This window comes from Podarcis cretensis (genome assembly GCF_951804945.1).
Source record: "Podarcis cretensis genome assembly, chromosome: 5".
NCBI lineage: Eukaryota > Metazoa > Chordata > Lepidosauria > Squamata > Lacertidae > Podarcis > Podarcis cretensis.
In genome coordinates, this window is record NC_137174.1 from 63605017 (window position 1) to 63628131 (window position 23115).

Below are 23115 nucleotides of genomic sequence, written 5' to 3' on the forward strand. Positions count from 1 at the left end.
CAGACTTTGTCTCTGCTCAATATAGTATCGGCTCCGTTGTGTTTAGTCTGTCAAGCTGCATCAGTGCACAGCAGCACACTTTAAGTGGATGCTGCTAAGTAAGTTATAGGTAGTGTGTTCTTACTTGTAATAGGAAGCTCTTAACTACAGTATCTAAAAGAATAATATTTTTTCCCTAATAATTCTGGTTACAAATATGTCTCAACCAAGGGAACTGTTTTCTCTGATTACATATAAAGCACAGATGTGATATTTCTGCACTCCACCTCTGGATAGATGGCACCAATTGAGAATCGCTTACTTTGTAGTGCTGGTTTTCTCTCCTGCCTTTTTTTCTGTTTCTGTGTCCCTTGGAGTGGATGGATGTTACACAAGTACAAGCAAGCTCTGAGTTCTCAGCCTCAGAGGTAGGCCCAAAATGCTACTTTTGGCAAGTCGTGGCCACTTTTCCCACACAAGATGTTATATGTGACATCAGGTGCAGGAAAGTTCAAGCTGTAGTTCCTGAATCTTCCTTTGCAGGCAAAATTCGACACTTTTTGTTTTTGACACCTTTTTCCTCTTCCGCACACCAAATTAAAAAAGCTGTGGCTTTAGAAAGTGCTCACCCTTCTTCCTCTGCAGTCCTAGGTTGAAGTTACACTCACCTGATCCCATATGACAAGTGGGTGTCCACACCCATCTGTCAAACTGACCTGTGAAGGGCTGACCCCTTTGGTTCTCCACCCCTGTCGTAAGCAATAAGACTTGTTTGAAGAAGCAGTAGCAATGACTCTCAGGGCATGGAGAGGGCAGTATTCACAATGTTTTAAGCCACAGGGGCCAGCCTCTGAATGGCTCTCAGTTTGATAACAACACAACTAGTAAGGAGCTACTTGTGGAAAAACTGAGCTGAAGGCAAATGTGCCAACTAGCAAAGCCTGAGTAATATTTACCAGCTGAATATTCTCTGAGGAATCCGATTTCTCTTTTGTTGCAGTAGAAATCCAACATCTTGTAAAGGATGTAGGTTCATCACAAGAGAGACCATTTGTGAAGTAATACTGGTTTACCCTAATGCAAGTATTTCACTGTATTCAAAGGAATGCTTAGCATAATTACGTAATACAATTAGCTGTTAGATAGCCACTACCAAACACAACTACCAAAATCATAATGCCCCTGTCATAATCATAACAAATCTATTATAGGCCCATAGTTGGAATACGATGTCCGGTTCTGGATAAATAATATTATAAGGCTGGAAAAGATGCAGAAAGGGGCAACCAAAATGACCAAGGAACTACAGCAACTCCCCTATGAGAAAGGTTCCAAAGTGGGACCTTTTTTTTTTTAAAAAAAAAGGCAAGTAGGTAGGGACATGAGTGGGGTACCAGCTCAAGCTGGTAAAAGATGATGCTAGCCGCTGTAGCTACTTGACTTACAGTGACAAGGATGGATCAAGGAGCACCTCTACAAGTGCAACCCTGGCCAGAACATGCATTATTGCCCAGTTCCTGGATCCACAAGATTTGTCTTGTAAGGATATGGCTTCTTGGTCTTCATCACTGCTTCAAGGCGCTGGTCCAGACCTTGCATGGCACCTCCTGATTTGGGTACAACAGAGAAACAGCTGAGTATCATCAGTGTACTGGTGACAGCATGCTCCAAACCTCCTATATGCCAAATAATATTGGCATGTATGGACTTACAAGTCTGTAATCCTCTGGCACTTACTTAGGAATATACAACTCTGAAGGAACGAGATCAGTGTTTCCCAAACCTGGGTCTCCAGCTGTTTTTAGACTACAATTCCCATCATCGCTGACCACTGGTCCTGCTATAGCTAGGAATGATGGGAGTTGTAGTCCCAAAACTATCTGGAGACCCAAGTTTGGGAAACACTGAACTAGATTTCTTAGTAGACATGCCTAGGATTGGGCTGCAAGATAAGACATTCTCTTGGACTGCATGGACTAAAATTTGCTCCTGCAGTCTGACTCATCTGTATTCCAGTATAACCATAATCAGCATAAAATGGTTTTATACTGAACTCCTGTCACCCTGAAGAATATCTCATTCTTCTTTAGAAGTGGACTGTAAAATGAACCTCGATATGTCCCAGGGTAGCCTCTTCTAGGGTGCCAGGAATCTGAAATCGGTTACAACCAGACTAATGAGCCATAAAAGGGGACTTGCATGCTATTTTGTAATTCTCCACACTGGCAAAGATGTATTTGTTCACTTATTTTAATTGCTCCTACTCATGAATCTCTAATTGACTCTTCTTTTGAGGTTTGTAATAATAACTGTAAAGAAAAAAATGCAGTTTTAGGTCTGCAATAAAAAAGAGAAAAAAACAGCAAAGACTCCAGTCGAGTTTGTGTTGAAGTATCAGCAACTGAAGGCACTTTCAAAAGGGACAGAAGGGACAGTTCTTAGTGCAGGGTGTATCAATTGTGAATGCCATTAATGTGTTCTGGAAAATAGAATAGGGCCCCTTAAAAATCAAGAGCTATGTTCCAAGCAGTGTAGGTTTTACTAATGTAGGAAATATAGGTTATGGTAAAAGTTTGTTTCATTATAGCTTTTTCTGAATTTTGGGGGTGTTGTCTCATTCTGTGTGTTTGCCAAATAACTGAGAAGCATAGAGAAGATCCTTGCTCCCCTCCCTGAACACAAAACCAGGCTTACCTTCTTTCTGTCTACAGCATGTAGTACAGCATAAAGTGTGTTTATAGAATGTTATCTTTGTACAGCAGGCGAGTTTTACACATGCTCACAGACACCCCTCTATCTTCCTCCATTCAGGAAAGCAGGAGGCACTATCAGAGCTCAAGGCCACAATCCAGCTATGTGAAAACACACAAAGAGAATAGAGAGTAGGGATGGAGAGGGTGTGTGGCTGGGGTACAGTTGTACTCTAGGGGGAGCTGCCATATTTGCCCTTAAGACCCTCCCCCCACTGCTTTAAGCAACTGCAAAGCAGCCCTGTGAGCAGTGATTAAGTTTATACCAGATGCTAACATGAGTGTAGACTAGTGTTGAAAGAGGGAGGAGCAGTTGCACCTAAATTGATCTAGTTGTCTCCAAAGCGACAGCAGAGATGTTTCATGTTGTCACTCTTTTCCATGCGAAGCAATTGTTCCACCAATTGCTTTTATGCTTTGGCCCTGGTTGTGAGAGCAAAGATATAGCAACTTGCCCATCATTTTCTCTGCACAGTAGTTAACTTCACATAGACACAAGATCATGTTTTGCAAACCAGAGCAGTGAGCTGATGACTCTGAGGATCAGCCTGTTCCCACTTGGGAGGATGAGGCTATCCACCACCTGCCAACTTGACTGACCTCATTTAGAGAATTCTGGTATATCCTTGGGTGCTGTGCTGGGCTTATCATTGTACATTCCTTTTGATGAACTTCTTGTTCCTATGTGGGCCCAGCATAGAACACTACCTTGAGTCCTATGGGCCCCTCCCCCCCACAAAAACAACCTGTACAAAATAATTAGGAATGACTAACAATTTCCCTCTTGCATAGTCCAGGGCCTAGTCATCTCAGTAGTTTTTGACATCCACCAGAAGTTCTAGGGAAAGTGCAACTGAGTTGGCTGGTTAATTGTCCCAACACGGTGTGCTATGAGTACGCTGCATTGTAATCTCACTGGGATTAATGTCCAGAACCTGTCATGCTCTTCCTGAAGAAAGGTATAAGATTCTACCTCTGTGTAATGTAAGACACAACCCATCTATTGATATTTGATCCTAAACGTCTTGTAATTCTGGAAGTAGTGGAAGAAAGCATTCCAATAGTGGCATGGAATAAGGAAAAGGTTTAGAAAATAACAGGTTTCTTGGTCTAGGGGTATGATTCTCATTTCAAAGAAACACAGAACTGAAGCGTTGGAAGGGATCTCCAGGGTCATCTAGCCCAACCCCATGCAATGCAGGAATCCTGTCCACAGCCATCCCTGGGTGGGCTCAAACCACCAACCTTCTGGTTAACAGCCAGACACACTGACCCATGGCGCCACACGTGTGAGGTTCTAGGCTGACATTCCTGACAAGCTATTCTTATCAGGGATGGGCCATGCCTTAGTGGAAGAGTACATAGCTGAGGGCACAGGTTTATCAGGTCCCAGGTTCAGTTCTTGACATCTGACTGGATCTGTCTGAGACCCTGGAAAGCTGTTGCCAGCCAGAGCAGACAATGTTTGAGGCACAAACTGTGATCTAGTATAAGGAAGTTTTCCATGTTCTTATGTCTTCATTGTGAGGAGACTAGAGGTAGAAGATCCATCACCTTTCCTGTCCCTCCTTCCTCATGTTCCAACTTCTCCCCCGATAGAGAACTTAGGGTGCATAAGGCTAGTATTCCAGCACAGGACCGCATCATTCCTGTTAGTCCATCCCATGCTGTGAGGTCAGAGACAGTTTCCCCAAACAGGAAAGAGAATCAAACTGAAAACACACACAGGCTTGGTTGATTGATTTCTTTTAATGTACTTCTAGAAGTCACAAAGCTGTGGCACAGACAAATACAGGCAACACAGGACACTGAGTTCACAGAAGTGTATTGGGAAGAGTACGCAAAACGGGTGCCACCATCGCAGCTGTAGCCAGGAAGATGGCTCAGTCAAACCAGTCAGACAGCGTGGAGAAGAGGGTTTTCCCATGCAAATCCACGACACACTGGGCAACCCCAGCCCAGCATTCAGACATGCTGCCATGTCCTGGTTGGCATGCATCACCCCAGTGAGGGAAGGTGGGGCAGGGGAAGAGAGGAGCTGTTCCACTGGGGCAGAAGTTCTTGGTCCCAAATTAGACCCATCATTTGTCTTACAGCACTCCCCAAGTTGGGGAGGCACTTGGGGACCTCACATTCTCTGTGACTCCCATCTAAGGGACACCCCCTTCTGGACTCCTGCAATCTCCATGGCACCAGGCCCAGAAAGAATCTAAAACCAATCCCCATTGTCCATCAGATTATTGAGTACATGATTCTTTAAATAGTCTGAATAAAAGAGTAGCCTGGGAAACAGGGATGGACCCTTTCTGGAGTGAATGTGCTGCCTGGAGTGAATAGGCTCCAAAGAGGGAGCCACGGACAGAAGAACACTCACCCTCTTAGGCAGTAAGGGGTATACAGCAGTGGGTATGGAGTGATTCTGCAATGTCAGCCAGGCTGGCCTCAGTCACACTCCTACAGGCTCACAGTGGCACCAGCACTGCACTCAAAAGGCATGAGAAGGCCAGAGGAAGGGGGGGAGTTGTGGGTGTGTGCAGGGAAAAACAATGGAGAACTAGTCTGGGGTGAGCAGAAGAGAAGATTGCAGCTAGAACCCCTTTTCGATGCTGAGCGTGCGACGGGTGACATGCTCAATCTTCCCAGACACATATTCAGTCAGGCTGATCTGGTAGTGGGCCAACATCTTCAGCATAAGGCGCAGGTTCAGCCACCATTGCTCCTTGGGGAGCCTGTGTCTGCAAGAAAGGAGGGGGAAAGCGAAGTCAGCACGAGGGTTCAATCTGAGCTGGGGCTCAGCCCTGGAATGTGTGATGTCGTTAGCAATAAACAGAGCAGCTCTGTGCACCTATGAAGTAAATTCCCCTCTCCTAGTTGGGGGAATTCAAATCTTTGCAAATTGCAACAGGAATTGACCCAGATCTTTACCTCCCAGAGGGATGTACAGATCAGATTCTGTGCTGAACACAGAAGGCTCAAAAAGTGTAGCAAAATGCGTATTTTACGATAAGGTATAATTACAAGTGTGCACTTTGACGGGAGGGACGCGGGTTAAACCACAGAGCCTAGGACTTGATCAGAAGATCGGCGGTTTGAATCCCTGCAACGGGGTGAGCTCCCGTTGCTCGGTCCCTGCTCCTACCAACCTAGCAGTTCGAAACCATGTCCAAGTGCAAGTAGATAAATAGGGACCGCTCCAGCGGGAAGGTAAACGGTGTTTCCGTGCGCTGCTCTGGTTTGCCAGAAGCGGCTTAGTCATGCTGGCCACATGACCCAGAAGCTGTACGCTGGCTACCTCGGACAATAAAGCGAGATGAGCGCCGCAACCCCAGAGTCGGCCACGACTGGACCTAATGGTCAGGGGTCCCTTTACCTTTACTTTGACGGGAAAAGCTTTCAGCAATTTGTATGTTGTGGGGAAAAAAATCCAAATATACATATTTAAACACCATTTAAACATTTTCTTCTGAAGTTTTTTAAAACTCAAGGAGATTAATGCAGAAATGGGAGGGGATATGGCTGAACACATGTGAAACTGACACAGATCGGAAACATACCGGCCCGCCCATATCCCTGTTTACAGGCAGCCTCCACCCATCTGTGGCTGTGGAGCATATCTTAAGTAAGAATTCATCAAGGGAGAGGCAGGCAAGGAACTCACCCAGCTCACTTTGATGCTCAGTATGCTAAATTCTGAACATTTGACTCCCAGTAGGGATGAAAATGTCCCCACTGGCAAGCAAGTCACAAGGCTGGCCAACAAACAGAGAGTACCTCACCATTTCCCAAAATATCTGGGCACTTCCCACTTCCCTTAGAAAGGAAGCACAAAACAGAGCTAAGAGGACTGTAGTTAACGCCTCACAGCCGCTCTGCCCACCAGTCCTTTCTATGAAAAGCACTGGCAGGAAGTGTCCTCCCTGCTCCCAGAATCTCACATTCCGTGACTCAGATGGCAAAAGAGGTGCCTACTTACTCAAAATCTGTGACTTTCTTGAGCTCAGTCACAGGGCTAAATGACACAGCCTTCCTCTTCAGGCCTATCACACAGGCAGAATCGGCAGAATTGGCAAATACCCGGCCTGTGGAAACAGAGAGGACTTTTAGGTGTGGTGCCGAGAAATTCTGATGTCAACCAAACGGCTTGCCATTACTTGAGAAGGCCTGGATGTGGCTACCCTAGTTGTCTCCGGCAGAGAGCCAGTAGCTATAGAGGCTCCTGGAACCCCAGCAAGTCAACAGGACTCAAGAAAATTAGTTGCATACTGTTTTCAATGACTATGGGCACACACTGAAATGCTGGCCTCGTGAGCAGTCCCCACAGAGCACTCAGTAGCTTCAAAGCACAAGCACAGCAAACCAAGGAGGCCTCACTTTAGGATAGCATCCTCCTCCTAGGTATAGACAAGATGCTTCAAATTACAATGGTTCCCTGGGGTGCCACCCTGCACAGTCCTGGCTAGGCCCTGGCAGGGAATGGACCATCTCTCATAGTAAGGGGAAAGGCACATGTGCACAGCAGCCTCCTGGCATTTGTCTCTTACTGAAGGAGCAGTGGTGCTTCACCTGACTCCCTTAATTCCTCTCCTCGGTTGATTAGCAACCGTAAAAGTGGTTGACAGGTAGATGGAGGCATGGTGCATAAGAAGTTCACCTCATTCTGCCAAAGTTTTCCTGAGGATCTTCCCTATTACAAAACACCAGGGTGAAAATTTTCGGTTCCCAAGGTGATCCTCTCTGAACATACCCTTGCGGTAAACTTCCTTCAACTTCTCCGACATCCACAGTACAGCTTTCACACCCAGCTTGGTGCCGTAGTTGCGGTCAAAGGGGGTTGGGGCACCTCCCTAGAGACAGAGAAAAGGAAATGAAGGCAGAGCCCAAAGGGTGGTCATGCCACTCCTGCTGCAAGGGAGGCCCAGCTGTTCTTCTGCTGGGGCCATCCCACTGAGCAGCCATTTTGCAAGCCTCTTCTGCAAAATGAAGACAGTTCAATGAAAACTAAACAAAAAACCCCGGTCAGCTGAAAGCTGGAAAACAGGACCTTGGCATGTACCCCACTGCCCTGAATGGAAGAAGTAGCTGATGAGTGTTTTCATGCAAGACAAAAAGTATTCCGGTTACAAACTCTCAAACAAAAGCTCTGCTGTTTTTCCCAGTTAATATCTGCCTGCCTGCCTTTTCTCCACCAGTAATCTTCTAATCCATTAGAAGTGACTTAGCCTGACACTGCCTTGTGGCTACCCAATATGTAGCAATACTTGCCTGCTGGAGGTGGCCTAGGACGTTGATCCTGCAGTCAAATATTCCTTTCCCTTCGGAGGAGTATAAGTTGTAGAGGAACTCAGTGGTATAGTGCTCGTGGCACTTCTCGTTGCTAAGAAGACAGCAAAAGGGAGAAGGCACTTTAAAACACAGGCAGCTGCCTAATAATACCAAGTCAAAACTCATCTAGCTCAGTGCTGTTGACACTTGACAAGCAGTGGAGCTTCAGGATTTCAGGAAGGAGCATTTTCCCAGGCCTGGTGGGAATCGAACCCAGGGACTTTTACATGAAATGTATGTGCTTTACCTGCTGAGCTACAGCCCCTCCTCCCCTTTGATGCACTAAGTGAGTATGACTGTATCTCTCACAGAAAATACAGCATAGAAAGCATCATGGGCCCAACTGATTTAAAATGCTGAAGCCCTCGGTGGCGGAGTCTCGTGTTTTTTATACACTGGCTTTTTCCATACAAGACCTTCTGCCCTCTGATTTCATAAGGAGGGCCCTGCTTCAGGTTTCATCTCCTAATCCACAACAAGAATAAAGGGTGGGGCTTTCTTGGTAGAAATCCAATGAAACACACCAGGGTCACTCATTCTTAACTCATTCTTGATCTTGTTTCAGTGACTGGTTCCTGATTGTACACTGCATTTTTATTGGGTTTTTCAGGATATATGTTTTAGCTTTTAAAAATATTTTCTGAGGTTCTGAATTCTGCACACAGAATTTATCTTAATTCCAAAACAAGGGAAAGACAGTTTTTGGAAAGAAAAATCAAAATGAAGTGAGTTTGTTTGCACAAGTTAACAACACCAGGGATAAGAGCTTTGGAGAAGAGTCCTTTATGATCCAAGAAGTGTGCGGGATTGAATATTCTTAAAGTTTTGCTCTGCCAGGACTACACAGAGAACTGGGTTTCAGGCAAATGCTGACAAAATTTAGACAAAGGAAGCAGAACTAAACCAGTGACAGTGTAGCCAGCTACTGAGCACTGGCAAAACCATTCTCTCTCCTGTACTAGCCTTGCACTTGAGGAATCTCCTCTGCCCTTTTCCGCAGGACTGCGGTAGAATTCATCAGATCTCCATCCCGGCAGAAAGCCAAGCCCAATCTCATCACATTTCTAAAACCATCCATCTCTTTCCAGTGTTTCAGAGGTTTCTAGGCTGCAATTCCTTCATTTGTGCTGAGTCACTATTCACGCATGCTACAGAGATGCAAGTCTTGGCAATACTCCAGGGATTGGGTCAGCAGAGTCACAGAGAACAGTGCCAACCCTGTGATCCAGGAGCAGGTGATGGCATCCTGCACTATTAGCTGATGCTTCCCATAGTTCAGAGGCAGTGAACCCAGCTCCCATCATCCCTGAGCATTGACCATGTTGGCTGGGACTGCTGGGAGATGGGAGTCCAGAATCATTTGGAGGGCCACAGATGCTCCTATCACAGATATTGTACAGCATAGTACACTCCCTCTGCTGAACACATCACTTGCTCCCTCCTTTCTTGAGGGAGACAGTCTGAAAAAGACAGTCTGATGAACCCATTTTGAGCCCCAAATCTCTTTATGCCTTTTTCAGCTACCATCTCACCCTTTTAAAAGAGCTGCTGCCATAGCATTGGCACACTCAATATAAAATTGTGTATTCAAAAAGCTACAGAGATAAAAGTTATTTCAGTGCCAGATGACACTGAAGATTTCCATCTTCTTCAAGAACTGAAGCACGGCCGTTTCAGAGCCTTTTCCGCAACTCACCGCAGTACTAGGCCTCTCTGAATGTCTGTTTTCATTTTGTCAGTTAAATGTTCAACATTTGCCTGGAAAGACACAAAGACCAATCGTTTTCATTGGAACAATTTTTGCTGATTTAAGAGAAAACAGCTCTTCAGAAAAAAGGAAGAAGGAAATGTCACTTCTGAGCTACAGAGAGAATGAGATTAGATAAGACAAGACTATAAATGCTTTGCTCAAGCCTGACTGTGTTAGAATCAACTGTCATTAAGTGCAACAAACAAGTGAATAGAAAAGGTTAACCAGGAGGGAAACAGAATGTTTTAGCAGCTTAAATAATCTTAGTCACTGTTGTTCTTGATAGCAACACATTTATATGAACAACAGTTGCTACATTTGTTCCATTGAGATCAATGTAAGTCAGCCTTCCCCAATCTGGTGCCCTGCAGTTGTTGGTGGACACCAACTCCCATCAGCCCTAGCCAGCCTGGTCAGTGACCAGGGATGATGGGAGTTGTAGTCAGAAATATCTGGAAGACACTATGTTGCAGAAGGCTGTCTTGAAGTAAACCATTTTATAGCTTGGGTGTATTCATTGCCAGCAAAGATGACAAAGGCAAAAGGCTCCCCCAGAACAAGAATGGAAAAAATCAGAAATGGAGAAGTGGTCACCATCAGATTATATATTGCTTTTGTTCTATGATCAGGAGTTTGCTAGCATAAATGCTTGTATAAGGCATGTCTAAGGAGAGGAGAGATTGTTGCCTCAAGCAAGCAAAATGCTTGTCTGATGTAACAGAGCTACTTTGAATTCCATCCTAACTGCCTTGGGCTTTGGAGCCAAAATTTGCTGTAGCGGAAAAGGGTGGCAGAGGGGTAATTCATTCTGCCTCATTTTTAATTTACCCTGTAAAAGGAGACAGACAAGTTGTCACGATGAGCATTGCCACCACACGTGGTCCTAATACTTCCTCTTTCTTTCAGCCAGTTCATCTCACCTGCACTTCCAATATCCAGATAAGTTACAGGATTCATTGGGAACACTTCAGTCTTCTCACAGATGGAACATGACTTATGTAAGAGAGGATGTCTGCATTTTATAGAACTACATATGTAATTTAGGTCTTGCTTTTTCAAATATTGTTTAATAATAATAATAATAATTTTTATTTATGCACCGCCCTCCCTGGCCAAAACCGGGCTCAGAGCGGCTAACATCAAATGTATAACACATTAACATAAAATCAGCCAATCAATTAAAATACATCCGGAAATATGATCAGGATCAGAATAAAATCCAATCAGATGGCAACCAGCAGATTAGGGTTGGGGACCTTAAATGCTCACCAGGCCCAACTGTTTGTGCTGAACTTATACGAGCCTGTGAGAAAAACTGGGAGGCCACTTTCATGCAAGTTCTTATGAAAGGGGAGGGCTGCGACATGAAGTACACAAATCAATAACAATTTATAGGTTCCAGATAAGCCTTGATTTGAAGTTTGGAATTTTTTCCCCAACCAGGATTCATCTTCTTTTCCATATTCCCTCCTCATCCACCCCCAATTATCACCCAGCCCTCTGCCCTTTGCACATTTGACCAATGCAATTCTGCCACCAACACACCTTTAAGTCATGAATGGTGAAAGGATCTTCGTAGACGTAGGCAGCATCAGCTCCTGTTGCAATGCCAGTCACTGTAGACAAGTAGCCACAGTAACCGCCCATCGTCTCCACAATGAACACCCGTCTTTTTGTGCCCGAGGCGGACTGCTTGATACGGTCACAGCTCTACAGATCAGGGAGGAAGGAAAAGGATGCTTAGTTGCCCAGGTGTTAAGCTGAGTTTCTGTCTACCATTCTGGGGCAGGTGTAGTTTTACGTGCTCTGTATTACTCCCCTACTCCACCTCCTGCCTCCTCTATCTTTCTTGCCAACATTTCTGATATACGCAATAGAAATACATTGATGAAAGAAAGGTTACATAATTCATCTCCCTGCATGCCTAGTTCCCGGCATTCTGTGGCTGCTGGATAGACCCATCTTACCTCCATGGCAGCATTGACAGCTGTATCAGAACCCAGGCTGAAGTCAGTGCCTGGGACGTTGTTGCTGATGGTGGCTGGAATCACACACATAATGATGCAAAGCTCATCATACTGCCCACGAGCTTCCACCAATTGTAGTACTCCCTCATACGCCTGCAAAAGACAAGAGTGGCAGAAATGTAAGCCACATACCCAAGCCTAAGCACTGGGCTGCAAGAAGTAAAATATAAAAAGAAATTTTACACCTCTGAGCATCTTAAATCAAAATTTTGATCAACTCTCTTGAGCTGGGTAGGAGTCATGACCTTGAAATGAACCCTTGGAAACTGGGTATCTATCAGTCCAGAGGTATTTTTGATACATAGTCATTTAAAGCGTATGTTTACTAAAGAGGATTGCAACTGTTGAAAAAAAAATTGCAATCCTATGAAAAGAGACCAAAAAGAGACTAACTCTATAGATCTCACTATATACTATATTTAACCTAGTCCGTCATCACATGGTTTTTATTGGCTGCTTTCCAAGGGTCGAAAGGCAGGAGTAGGGGAAAGACGATGGGCAGGGGGGCGGGGAGAAAAAGGAAAACTCGTTGTAGTACATGATGGGGGGGGGGGGCTTACAGGAAGGCCTTGGTGTGGGGAAGAAGAGTTTCTGTATATGACAGTTTTAGTTCTTTGGTGGCTGCCGGGAAGAGAAAGGAGGAATTGGGGAAGCAGCAAGTGGAACTGGCAGGGGACTGGTTAAGGTGGCATTTGGAGATATGAGGGGGAATATGGGAGGGTTATTTAGGTGATGAGTGGAAGAAAGCTGGAAAGGAGGAGGAATTGGGATGGGGAAGGTGGAAGTGGAAGGGGTTAAAGGGGCATGTGTTCTATGACTCAGCTGGAGCTCAATGTGGGTAATTCCAGCCTTGCAGTCTGTCTACACACTGAAGTACCAACATCAGTGCAATCATGCCTGGCCCAGCTTTTTAGGAAAAGAAGAGAGGCATTTCTCATTCAAATCTGAAAGTGTCCAATGAACTTCTCCACACCTCAAATCCTCCAACAACGAGCAGTGCATGGATGTTAAATTTTCGGACATTTTCAACAATCTTTTCCATGCATGTCTTGGGAAGCGTTCTGGCAAAACAAAAACAAAACAAACTGTTAGAAAAGCTGCACCACGATGCCTGCCTCTTCCTGCTTTACCGAACCTGCTTAAGAATAGGACTGTCTTAGCACAGTGAAGGAAAAGAGAGGAGAGGCCAATTCCATGAAGCAGGCAAAGAGATCCTTTGAAATCTTCCACGTTTAATTTGCTGCCTTACTTCCCAAATAACAGCATAAAGGCAAGCTAGAGCATACACCAACAGCCAGCCTTTGATAGGATATGTTCTTTGCCAAGGGAGCAGAGACAGACAGGCTCACTCCCACAGACTGGCAAGTGCAAGTCATTTAGGAACAATGCACCTTTTGTATTGCTTCCTGCAGAATGAATGGCCTACTGACCAGCAAGAGGAAGCATGCTTATTAAACCAACTTCCTCCCACTTTGGCCATGCTAACAATTGAAAAGTACAGTCCAGATACTCTGGAAAAGACTCTTATGTTCAGATAAGCCCAGTAGAATAGCTACTTAGCCATATAGCTCATAAAGGTCTCTGGTCACTCTTCACCTGCAGAACTAAGCAGAAACGAGGCTGTCTATGTGAACATAATCCTGGCAGTTCACATAGCAGGTGGTTACTTCAGTTGCTACTCATCCCACTACCTTAAAAAATACTGTACTACACAAGTGAAGCAGGGTCAGTAACATGCAAAACTGTTACATTTGCAATGGCCTTGTAAATGATTTGGAAATGAGTTCATGCTTGCAACCTGTGACTGTTCCAGCTACAGTATTTTTCCTTCTATAACACGCAGATTTTTTCTCCTAAAAAGGAAGGAGAAATGTCTGTGCGTGTTATTGAGCGAATGTGTGGTCCCTGGAGCCAAATGGTGCAAGGGGAGGCAAAAAAAAGCAGGCAAAAATCAAATCGCTCGTCTCCTAGAAGGGAAACCTGAAAGAGGAAGCGGCTGCTTTCCGGCATTCTGCCTCAGGGTCTTACTGCCCACCCACCTCTGTTTCCTTGCGGTGTTTGCTCAAACGGAACAAAGAGCAGGGAAAGCCCCTCCCCTCCAGGCAAGCAGAGGGGAAAGCTGAAAACATGCAGGAGGGAGAGAGAGAGAGAGCTGGCTGGCTTGGGTTGGTAGGTGAGGGAAAACTTTTGCCTTCCTTTCCTCCCTACCCCTCTCCTGTATTCTTAGCCAGCTGCTTCTCTGCACACCCCTCTCCTGCTCCTTGTCCCTTCTGTGTTTTTCCTTCCCTCCCCACTTAAAATGTGGTTAAAAAAGCATGGATCCACATGGATCCTCAGGATCTTTGCATTGGGTCAGCCCAAATTCACCATCAGATCACATAGCATGTCCATGGCTACAGCCTGCCCCCCAAAAATCACGCACCCACTGTTGCCTGGGGCTGCAATGGTGCAAAAATGTGGTTAAAAAGCATGGATCCACATGGATCCTCAGGATCTTTGCATTGGGTCAGCCCAAATTCACCATCAGATCACATAGCATGTCCATGGCTACAGCCTGCCCCCCAAAAATCACGCACCCACTGTTGCCTGGGGCTGCAATGGTGCAAAAACGTGGTTAAAAAGCATGGATCTACATGGATCCTCAGGATCTTTGCATTCAGTCACCCCAAATTCACCATCAGATCACATAGCATGTCCATGGTTACAGCCTGCCCCCCAAAAATCACGCACCCACTGTTGCCTGGGGCTGCAATGGTGCAAAAACGTGGTTACAAAACATGGATCCACATGGATCCTCAGGATCTTTGCATTGGGTCAGCCCAAATTCACCATCAGAGCACATAGCATGTCCATGGCTACAGCCTGCCCCCCAAAAATCACGCACCCACTGTTGCCTGGGGCTGCAATGGTGCAAAAACGTGGTTACAAAGCATGGATCCACAGGGATTCTCAGGATTTTTGCATTGGGTCACCCCAAATTCACCATCAGATCACATGTCTGTGGCCACAGCATGAAGCACAAAAATGATACATCCACTGTTTCATTCAGAATGTTTTTTCCCTTGTTTTCCTCTTCTAAAAACGATGTGCGTGTTATGGTCAGGTGCGTGTTATAGAGCGAAAAATACGGTATATAGTCTCTGCAATGGGACCGCAGGCCGGTCCGCGTGCACACCCAGCAGAGGGGGCTTCTCTCTCTCCCCCAGCCCCTCCCCTCCCTACCTATGGTGCTGCCGGTGCAAGGGCTGGCTGGCTTTGGAGAAGCGCTGTGCTCTCCCAACTGCGGCTCCTGTGCCTGCCCTTGTGAACGGCAGAGGCTGTTGGCGGAGGGACAAGCAGTCCGAAAGGGCTGCTTCAGGCCGCTCATCCCTCCGCCGCTGCCAGCCTCTGCCACTTGCAAGGGCAGGCACAGGAGCTGCAGTTGGTAGAGGCGCTGCACTCTGCCAACCACGACTCCTGTGCCTGCCCTTGCAAGCGGCAGAGGCTGGCGGTGGCGGCAAGAGCGGCCCAAAAGGTGCTGGCTGGCTCCGGAGAGTCGCTGCCCAAAATGGCACTCAGCCAGCTCAGCCCAGCCCCCTTCCTCCTCTATGCAGGGCGGGCAAAAGGATGAGGAAAAACCAGGAGGGAGGGAGGAGATGCCGCTGTGTGTGTGTGTGTGCGTGGAAATGGTGCCCCCCCCAAAAAAAAATGGTGGCGCAGAAAAAAAATTAACGAAAAATTTTTAAAGAAGGAATCCACACGATTCACAGACTGTCCGTGGACCGGATGTTGAGGGCAATTGGGCCGGATCTGGTCCGTGGGCTGTAGTTTGCTGACCTCTGGGTACAGCAAAAGGATATACAGTGAAATTATCTGTTAAGCCGACATAGCACAGCTGAGACCGAGGACTGTAAGGAGACAAATCTCTGTAGGACTGAATTCCACAGGTATTCTTGACTGGTGAAACAGTCCAATGAAACTTGTGTCTGTAGCAGATCTGGTTTTGCATTCATTACCAGTTTAAATAAACCAGTTATTGTACAAGCCGCATGCACTTTATGGCAAGTGTGTGCAAATGGTGAACATTATCCAAATTCATACTTGCAGTACACATTTTAAGATCCTCTGCCCCATATGTAATTTATAGATGAGTATCTGCATGCACGCCGACCCCATCAGGTTTCAGACACAATCATCACCATTGCCATCACATTTCAAACCCTCACAAAATGTCAGAGCCCACAGGAATAAATGGCAAGCTCAGTAGGTCCCCCTGCCCTGTTTACCAGAAAGGAGAGCAATTTGGATGAGATAATGCTTCCTGCCTGATGGGACTCAAGTCTCATGACATTATTATGCAAACCCAAGTGTTTGCAACACTTAAGACTCACCCATTCTAACATTCCACAACTTGATTATCAACCTAAAGCAGGGGTGGGAATCTTTTTTGGCTTCACCAATGAGATCCTTATTAGGATCTGCCTTGTGGGTCAAATTTGACAGGTGGCATCATTATGACATCACATGACTGACAGGTGGGCAGGACTGCCCTATTGTCACAAATCCCTTTCACCCCAATATTAAAGGCGGGGAGCAGGAAGAGGCTTCCAAAAGCCTTTGCAGGCCTCCCTAACCTTTACAGTTAGAGTGAGACTGGGGGATTAAAAGGGAAGCGGGGGAGGAACCTTGCAAAAGCCATTGCGAGCCTCCCACTTTAAGACTTGCAGCATGTGGGTGGCCTATACAGAAATGAGAGAATGAAGCATGGCAATTCCACATTGAATAAATATTTTGGAAGCCCTCCAAATGAGACAATGAAGAATTGGCAAGGAAGTAGGAAACAGAAAACATTATGTTTGCTTATCATAGAGCACCAAAACATTCAGGAGAAACAGATAAAGCATTCTATGAAAGAGAAATAAAATAAACAAAGGGCCGTGAACTAACAATAATGAAGGATCCTGTAGAGATAATACAGGAGCATGATGACTGTCCAAGAAGTTCAGGCATGCACTTTCCATTTCCGACAGCTGAAAAAATAAGATAGAAGCTTGGCAATTTTAGGTTTGCGTCTAAGAAATGAAGAAGACAAATGACACTGGAATGTTAAAGGGGGAAAGTGTCTATGGAGAAAGCTGGTATGAGATGACTATGCTAAGAAAAGAATATAGAACAGCAAAGGATGAGTACATAGAAAAACTGACTGTCATAAGCTTGGTATGTTATCAAGAGACCTTTCAGAGAAATATGTTGATATGTTGACAGTGGCCAGCAATTTTAAAGAATAAATCATACAGGAAAAACAACCACACAAACAATTAATTTCCACAACTGGAAGGCAGAGGTAAGATAAGCTGCAGGGGGAGAATTCTTAAATTACAATAGTTCTGTAATAAATTAAGCAGTGATACATCCCTGATCACCTTCATGAAAGGTTAAGAAAGGTTTGCTCTGTTTTAGGTGAAGAACAATTGTGTAAAACTGCTATGCTATGCACCCCCTGAGATAATAAACTAATTCCATTTTAGAACAAAAGATCCCTAAATGAGCGCCAGATTGCATGTGAGAATTGCAGGCTTGCATGCTCACTACACACTTCGTAACAGGTACCAACCTTTTGGAAGGTTTTACCTGTATCTCCCCTCTTTGAACTCAGTCCTGCAATTTCTCCACATCCGCAGAGAACCACTCTGTGGGCTGTCATGCCAACTTACCTTTTGGTCCCCAGCATGGATCCTCCACGCCCTAGCCAGCCTGCAACATCATGCCAGCCCACCTCTCGGATCTACGAGAAGAAACATTTCATTAGACCTCTCATGATTTGCCCAGCCATTCCCAACTGCATTGCACCAGGTTGTCTTCCAAATCTTGGATTTGAAAGTGAAAGCAGTGTGGTTTAAAAGAAGAAAGATCAAATTGATATTTTGTTTCCTGTTACAACCAACTCTGCCTCACCCCCCCCCCCTCCAATCAGATATTAATAAGTCATGGTGCCAATTTTGCAGCAGAAATGACAGCTGGAGTTCCAAATGAATGTTGCCCTGTAGATGTTCTAGTTTACAAAGTAATGAGAAGGACTAGTAGTCCGACAGGAGGGAGGACCTACCCCCTTCCAATTAGAGAGACTCACCTGTCCTTTGCTCAAGCCTTCAAAGCCATCATTCACCACATACATTGTGTGGCCTTGGCAGATCCCAACGCGCACAGCTGACCGGACTGCTGCGTTCATGCCGGCTGCAGGGGCTCCCACATTCAGAATGGCAATATTGAAATTGCTCTGCCCGGAACAGAAACGGATAATAAACAACTGGAAGAAGTCATTGTCAGCACTCAGAGGGTGCTGGGAGCGCAGAGAGCCTTTAGGAGGTACCTCTGCTACAAAGCAAGCTATGTAAGAGGACATTGTGCAACTTCCTTGTCCTGCAATACTTCAGGTAAGTATTTTGAGGACTTCAGACAAGACACTGAGTAGCCTCGGCTGAGATGTGACTCGCTTCCTTGCATAACCATCTCAAACAAGGTGGTCCAACTTTTCACACCAGGAGGGCCGCAAGAGTACTTTGGCACAGAACCCAAGGGCTGCAAACTGCCTTGTTGTGTGGGGGGAAGGAAGCAAGGCCAAAATTTGACACCCCCCCCCCCTCAGTCCTGGCTAAGTGAGGCACCGGTCTTTGGGAAGGAACTGCAAGGCTCTGGCAGGGTCCTCGAGTCCTCCCACCTTCTTCCCAAAGCTGGGAAAGCACTACCTAGGCTTTGGGAAGGAGGAAGGAGGACTCTAGGACCCTGCCAGAGCATCGCATTTCCTCCCCAAAGTCCAGAGCCTCACTTACCCAGCTTTGGGAAGATAGCATGAGGGGGGGGGGAGAGAAAATGTTGCTGAGGGCTGCCAAAAAAGGCCACACGCTGGAATACCCTGATCTAAAAGAAATGACAGGAAGACCATATATCAACATAAGAATTACAGTTCACAAAGTCTTTGCCTAACTTTTGGCTGTAGAAGAGGGTCAAGTTTTTCCACCCTGTGCAAGGAGTTCAGAGCTCCATATAGCAGCAGCAGCATTGGGTCCTACTTTCACCTGCCCTCTCCATCTCTTTGCACCTCTGTTCAGGCGGCTCAGGGAGTCAGGCATGGCACTGCTGCCTATGTCCCTGGGAGGAAGCACATATGAGGGCTGCTGGTATTTCCTGCAGAAGCCAGAGGTTGCTTCTGCATTCCTTTGTTTGACCCTTGAGCAAAGCAGGCGAAGATCTTTTTCCAGTACAGATGGCAGCTCTTTCCTGGTCTGTAAGGACACATCTGACCTCTACTGAAAAAGGCTGGGCATGTAAGCAACTGCTTTGAGGCTGCAAGCATCTGCAAATGGGAGGGGGAGATGTCCAGGAGACAGCACTTCTTTTGTGACTGTATTGGAAACATTTATTGGATATACAGTGTGGATTCTAGCATACACAGTGATTACATGTCAGGAAGACATTGCTTTTATTGTCTGTGAACATAGAATGCAAGTGCAATTTGTGGACATTTTTTAAACCTTGCATTGTATCCAATGATGTGCCAGCACGGTTCCACTAATGCAACAGGGCTTCTGTTCCCTTTCCTACCCTGATGGGTTCCCAAAATCAGCTCTGGAGGGTCCCCCAATATAATTTTGAGTGTGTACAGGGGGCTGGTGGGGACAAGAGAGGAAGTTCCATTGCACACAGAAGTCCTTTTTGGAGCTGCAGCATTGCATAGGTCCGTCCATCATTCAATGTCCAGATGCACCCTCTTGAGACCTGCCTTGGGGCTTTTGATTTGTGCTTGTGCACACAAATTTATTTATTTATTTATTTATTGGTGGCTTTTTCCAAACACTTTCCTTACAAGGAGCTCACAAAAACAAATTAATAACAAAAGCAACATGCTTACAACATGCAACAACAAACAACAGACCATGATAAATATGGAAACATTAAAGCAGTAAAAGAAATAACAGCTATTCCTTTCACACTGCAAGAAACCTGCAGAACAAAATCTGTTTCTCTTTGCTTCCTCACCTTTTCCATTGCAGGCTTCTGGTGTGCAAGAAGCTTGTAAATGTTCCAGTTGTTTTCAAAACTCCTGGTAAAACAAGCCCACAATTATATTGGTAAACTTTTTTCATAAGAAACCACCAAAGCCAAGTCTAAGAGACAGAGAGAAAGTCTCTTCTGTTTCTTACTTGGACTCTAGAATGCTCCTAAGATGCACAACACCTTCAAACGTGAACCTCTTTTTAATTCCTTCCAGAAAATGTACCATCACTGAAGTGCATTGTGGATGTAACTTCTCAAATTTAATTTAGCTTTTGCCTGAAAGTGCTGACCTATGGAATCTTCCACCTATTTCAATTAAAGTAAGTGAATTTTCTACTCATGCATCTTAAAGCATGCTCAGACCTTTTTACTTATATTTGTTTAAACAAAAAATACACACAAGAATATTTGCACTCCCAAAAACAGTCTTAAATTGCTACTCCTGTTTCTCCTTGCCAGGAAGATCACTTAAAGCAGGCTTCCTAATTCTCAAGGGAATTTAACTATTGCTGGACTCCTTCAGCTATTGTTGTATTCCAAGTACCATTAGCCCCAGCCAGCATGGCCAGTGGTCAGTGATGATTGAAGCAAAAGTCCAGCAACATCTGGAAGGTCACAAGTTCCTCATCCTTGCTCAATCTGGTGTCCTCCAGATGTTTTGGACGGCACTAAGTGGGGAAGGCTGCCTCCCCACTGTGTACAGAATAAATTATTGCCTTGTTTTGCTGCAACTGGTTATCAGTCATTTCCTCAATATGTTATGTTTCTGTTTTCAAAATAGGCTGATAGTTTATCTAGGCCTTGAGTCTGCTATAGCAGTCACTGTGACACTGTATTATAGGTGACAGGAAAAAGCGTTAGCCTGCAGTTCCTTCCTTAAGCATTAAGGACTTACTTAAAAGAGTGGCATGACCAGAATACTGGTAAAAAAAATTCTCCCTATCTTTGATGTCTAGACTTTCAGTGGATTGCTTACGTAGCCAAAATGGGGCCATCAATGCATGAGAGAGGGTAAAACCCAAGGTACGCAGAAGTACAAAAAACCTTGAAAAATGGGAACCCTAAGGAAGGACTCCAAAAACAGCCTTATGAGGGCTAAGTGTGCAGTAGTCGTGGAAAGCTAACAGACTCTGAGGAAAAAGAGCAGCAGAAAAGGGAAATGATGGAATGGAGTGGCTAGAACTCTAAACAGAACCAATTCTCACTGCAACGTTTTGCCTAATTCTGCCCCCCCCCCCCAATTTTAGTTCCTATAACACCATATAGTTATGGAGAGATCTTGTCATTGAATGAGTGACCAGAACATACATAGTATGTATGTATGTTGTATGTCTATCCAAGTAGTAGTAGAACGGGATTAAAATAGGAAGAAAACCAACTGCTCGGAATCCAAAACATGTGTGAGATTTATTTCATTCTCGTGAACTAATGATCCATGAAGAAACAAGGTTAGTCCATATATAAGACACTTAAGACGCCCATGTTGCTATTAATGTCAAGGAGATGGGCCAAGTGGGTTGCAGTAGAAATGAGAATGAAGGAAAAGTAACCATCAGCTCTGATCGTTTGGCTCACAATAAATAGGACTGGCCATTAGAAGTTGAAAAAAAGAACACAGATCCACTAACATCTAGAGACTTCCTTAAACTGTGAATCATGGCTATGGGGTGGGGAGTCAGGGTTTCTCTATGGGCAGGAAAAAAGAGGTAAAGAACTTCTGTAATGTTAGAGGAGTTTTTAAATGCTTTTTTTGTACCTGACTTCACATTTCCTATGAAAAAACACCTTGGAAATGTTAAGAAAAGAGAACTGAACAAATGAGTAACAAGTTCTTGTCTTTGCTACTAAATACCAAAGGTCTACAGCGAGACTTGCCTTCATAACTGTTGTTATTTTAAATGTTAATATAAACGAACAGATGAGAGGAAATTCAATTTCCACCCAGATCCCAGAAACATCTCTCACCTCCCTCTGAGCTGAATTGCTTCATCAAATCTTTTGTCATCCATTGCCTTCTGGACATCTTTGGTCTATAAAGATATTGTGGAGGTGGGGGGTTAGAGAATCATAGCGAGGCTCTAGTAGAAATCTAATAAAACCAAGGGTACAGTGAGATTAATTCTCTTCTCATTGGAGGGCCATTTCAGGCACAGAGAAAAAAGCAGCATAAAAATGGGAGGCTGGAAGGACCAAAGGATTGCAAGAACCCCTGGGGGAGATGCATTCTCCAGAAAGGCTGTGCCAGGGCAAACCAAGAAAAAGAACTCTCCCAGGGAGAGTTTACTGGCACAGCCTGTTCCGTCATGTATGCCAGACTCCAAATGTTTATGGCACTGAAAAGGCATGGTCCAGGGGCTCTGGAGGTTCTGCGCTCAAAAATCCAAAACCATACACCTACAAACTCCATGTTGACGAATTGCGACAACTTATGCATGCATATTGCATACTTGATTTGGGAAGTTGTTGTTTTTTAATCAATTTTATTTTGTCAAGAACCAGAAGAAAATGGTTATTCTGGTTAATTATGTTTTTAAACAGTGCTTCATCCCAAAGGATCCCAAGGTGGTAAACAAATATTCCAATAATATACAACACATGGTAATATTAAAACTATAAAGCAGTAAGTATTGGGGGTGTCGGGGAGTAATATATACAATTTTGCTGCAGACAGACCAACCCTTAAGCTCACATATCCCTGAAAACTTGGAAAGGAAAAAAAAAACCAGTGTGTTGAAAAGCTGACAATATGAGAACAGCTATATCTCCACTGAGAGGGAATTCCACAACTAGAGTGTAGTATGACAGAAAAGGCCCAGCATCACCACAGACCAGGCCTCAACCATCAATGGGACCATAATAAGCCTTCCTTGCAGAGCTTAAGACTCAGGCCTCATGGGAAAATATGGGGACAAAAGACAACTGGACAGCTATATATAAGGGTGCAGATGCATGGGGAGAGGCTGGTACCTATGCTAATCAAGGCTGCATTCAGACATGTTGTTTTTTCTGTTAATTTGATTATATTGCTAGATTTCTTATGTTTCTTTTACGTTGTAGCGCATTATGGAACTGTGGCTTTTCAATCAGCATACTACCTTGCCATGCTAAATTTTAATGGTGGGAAAGGACACGTACACTGGGATGCCACCTTAGATTTCGTCATGTGCAGTTACGACACAAAACTCCTGCAATTTTCCATGTGAACAGGGTTGCAAATGGACTCTTTTGGTAGAAACAGTTAAAATGGAAATCA

The 23115-nt window shown here is 44.9% G+C and overlaps 1 protein-coding gene across 3 annotated transcripts in view; it reads right to left on the reverse strand.

Moving 5' to 3' along the window:
* Nucleotides 1-4459: 4459 nt before the first annotated feature.
* Nucleotides 4460-23115, reverse strand: part of PFKL (phosphofructokinase, liver type) — a 41959-nt gene continuing 23303 nt past the window's right edge. For 2 of the 3 annotated variants that reach the window (XM_079976167.1, XM_079976169.1), the window contains exons 11-22: nt 21828-21892; nt 19845-19908; nt 17938-18084; nt 17522-17592; nt 12802-12889; nt 11769-11921; nt 11347-11511; nt 9748-9809; nt 7988-8103; nt 7474-7569; nt 6703-6808; nt 4460-5464 (exon numbers count right to left, since the gene is read on the reverse strand). In XM_079976167.1, the coding sequence (XP_079832293.1) occupies nt 5317-5464; nt 6703-6808; nt 7474-7569; nt 7988-8103; nt 9748-9809; nt 11347-11511; nt 11769-11921; nt 12802-12889; nt 17522-17592; nt 17938-18084; nt 19845-19908; nt 21828-21892 (1281 nt within the window). In that variant the 3' untranslated portion in view covers nt 4460-5316. Of the gene's footprint in view, nt 5465-6702; nt 6809-7473; nt 7574-7987; nt 8104-9747; nt 9810-11346; nt 11512-11768; nt 11922-12801; nt 12890-17521; nt 17593-17937; nt 18085-19844; nt 19909-21827; nt 21893-23115 lie in introns of all 3 variants that reach the window. The other variant, XM_079976168.1, reaches the window with a different exon arrangement.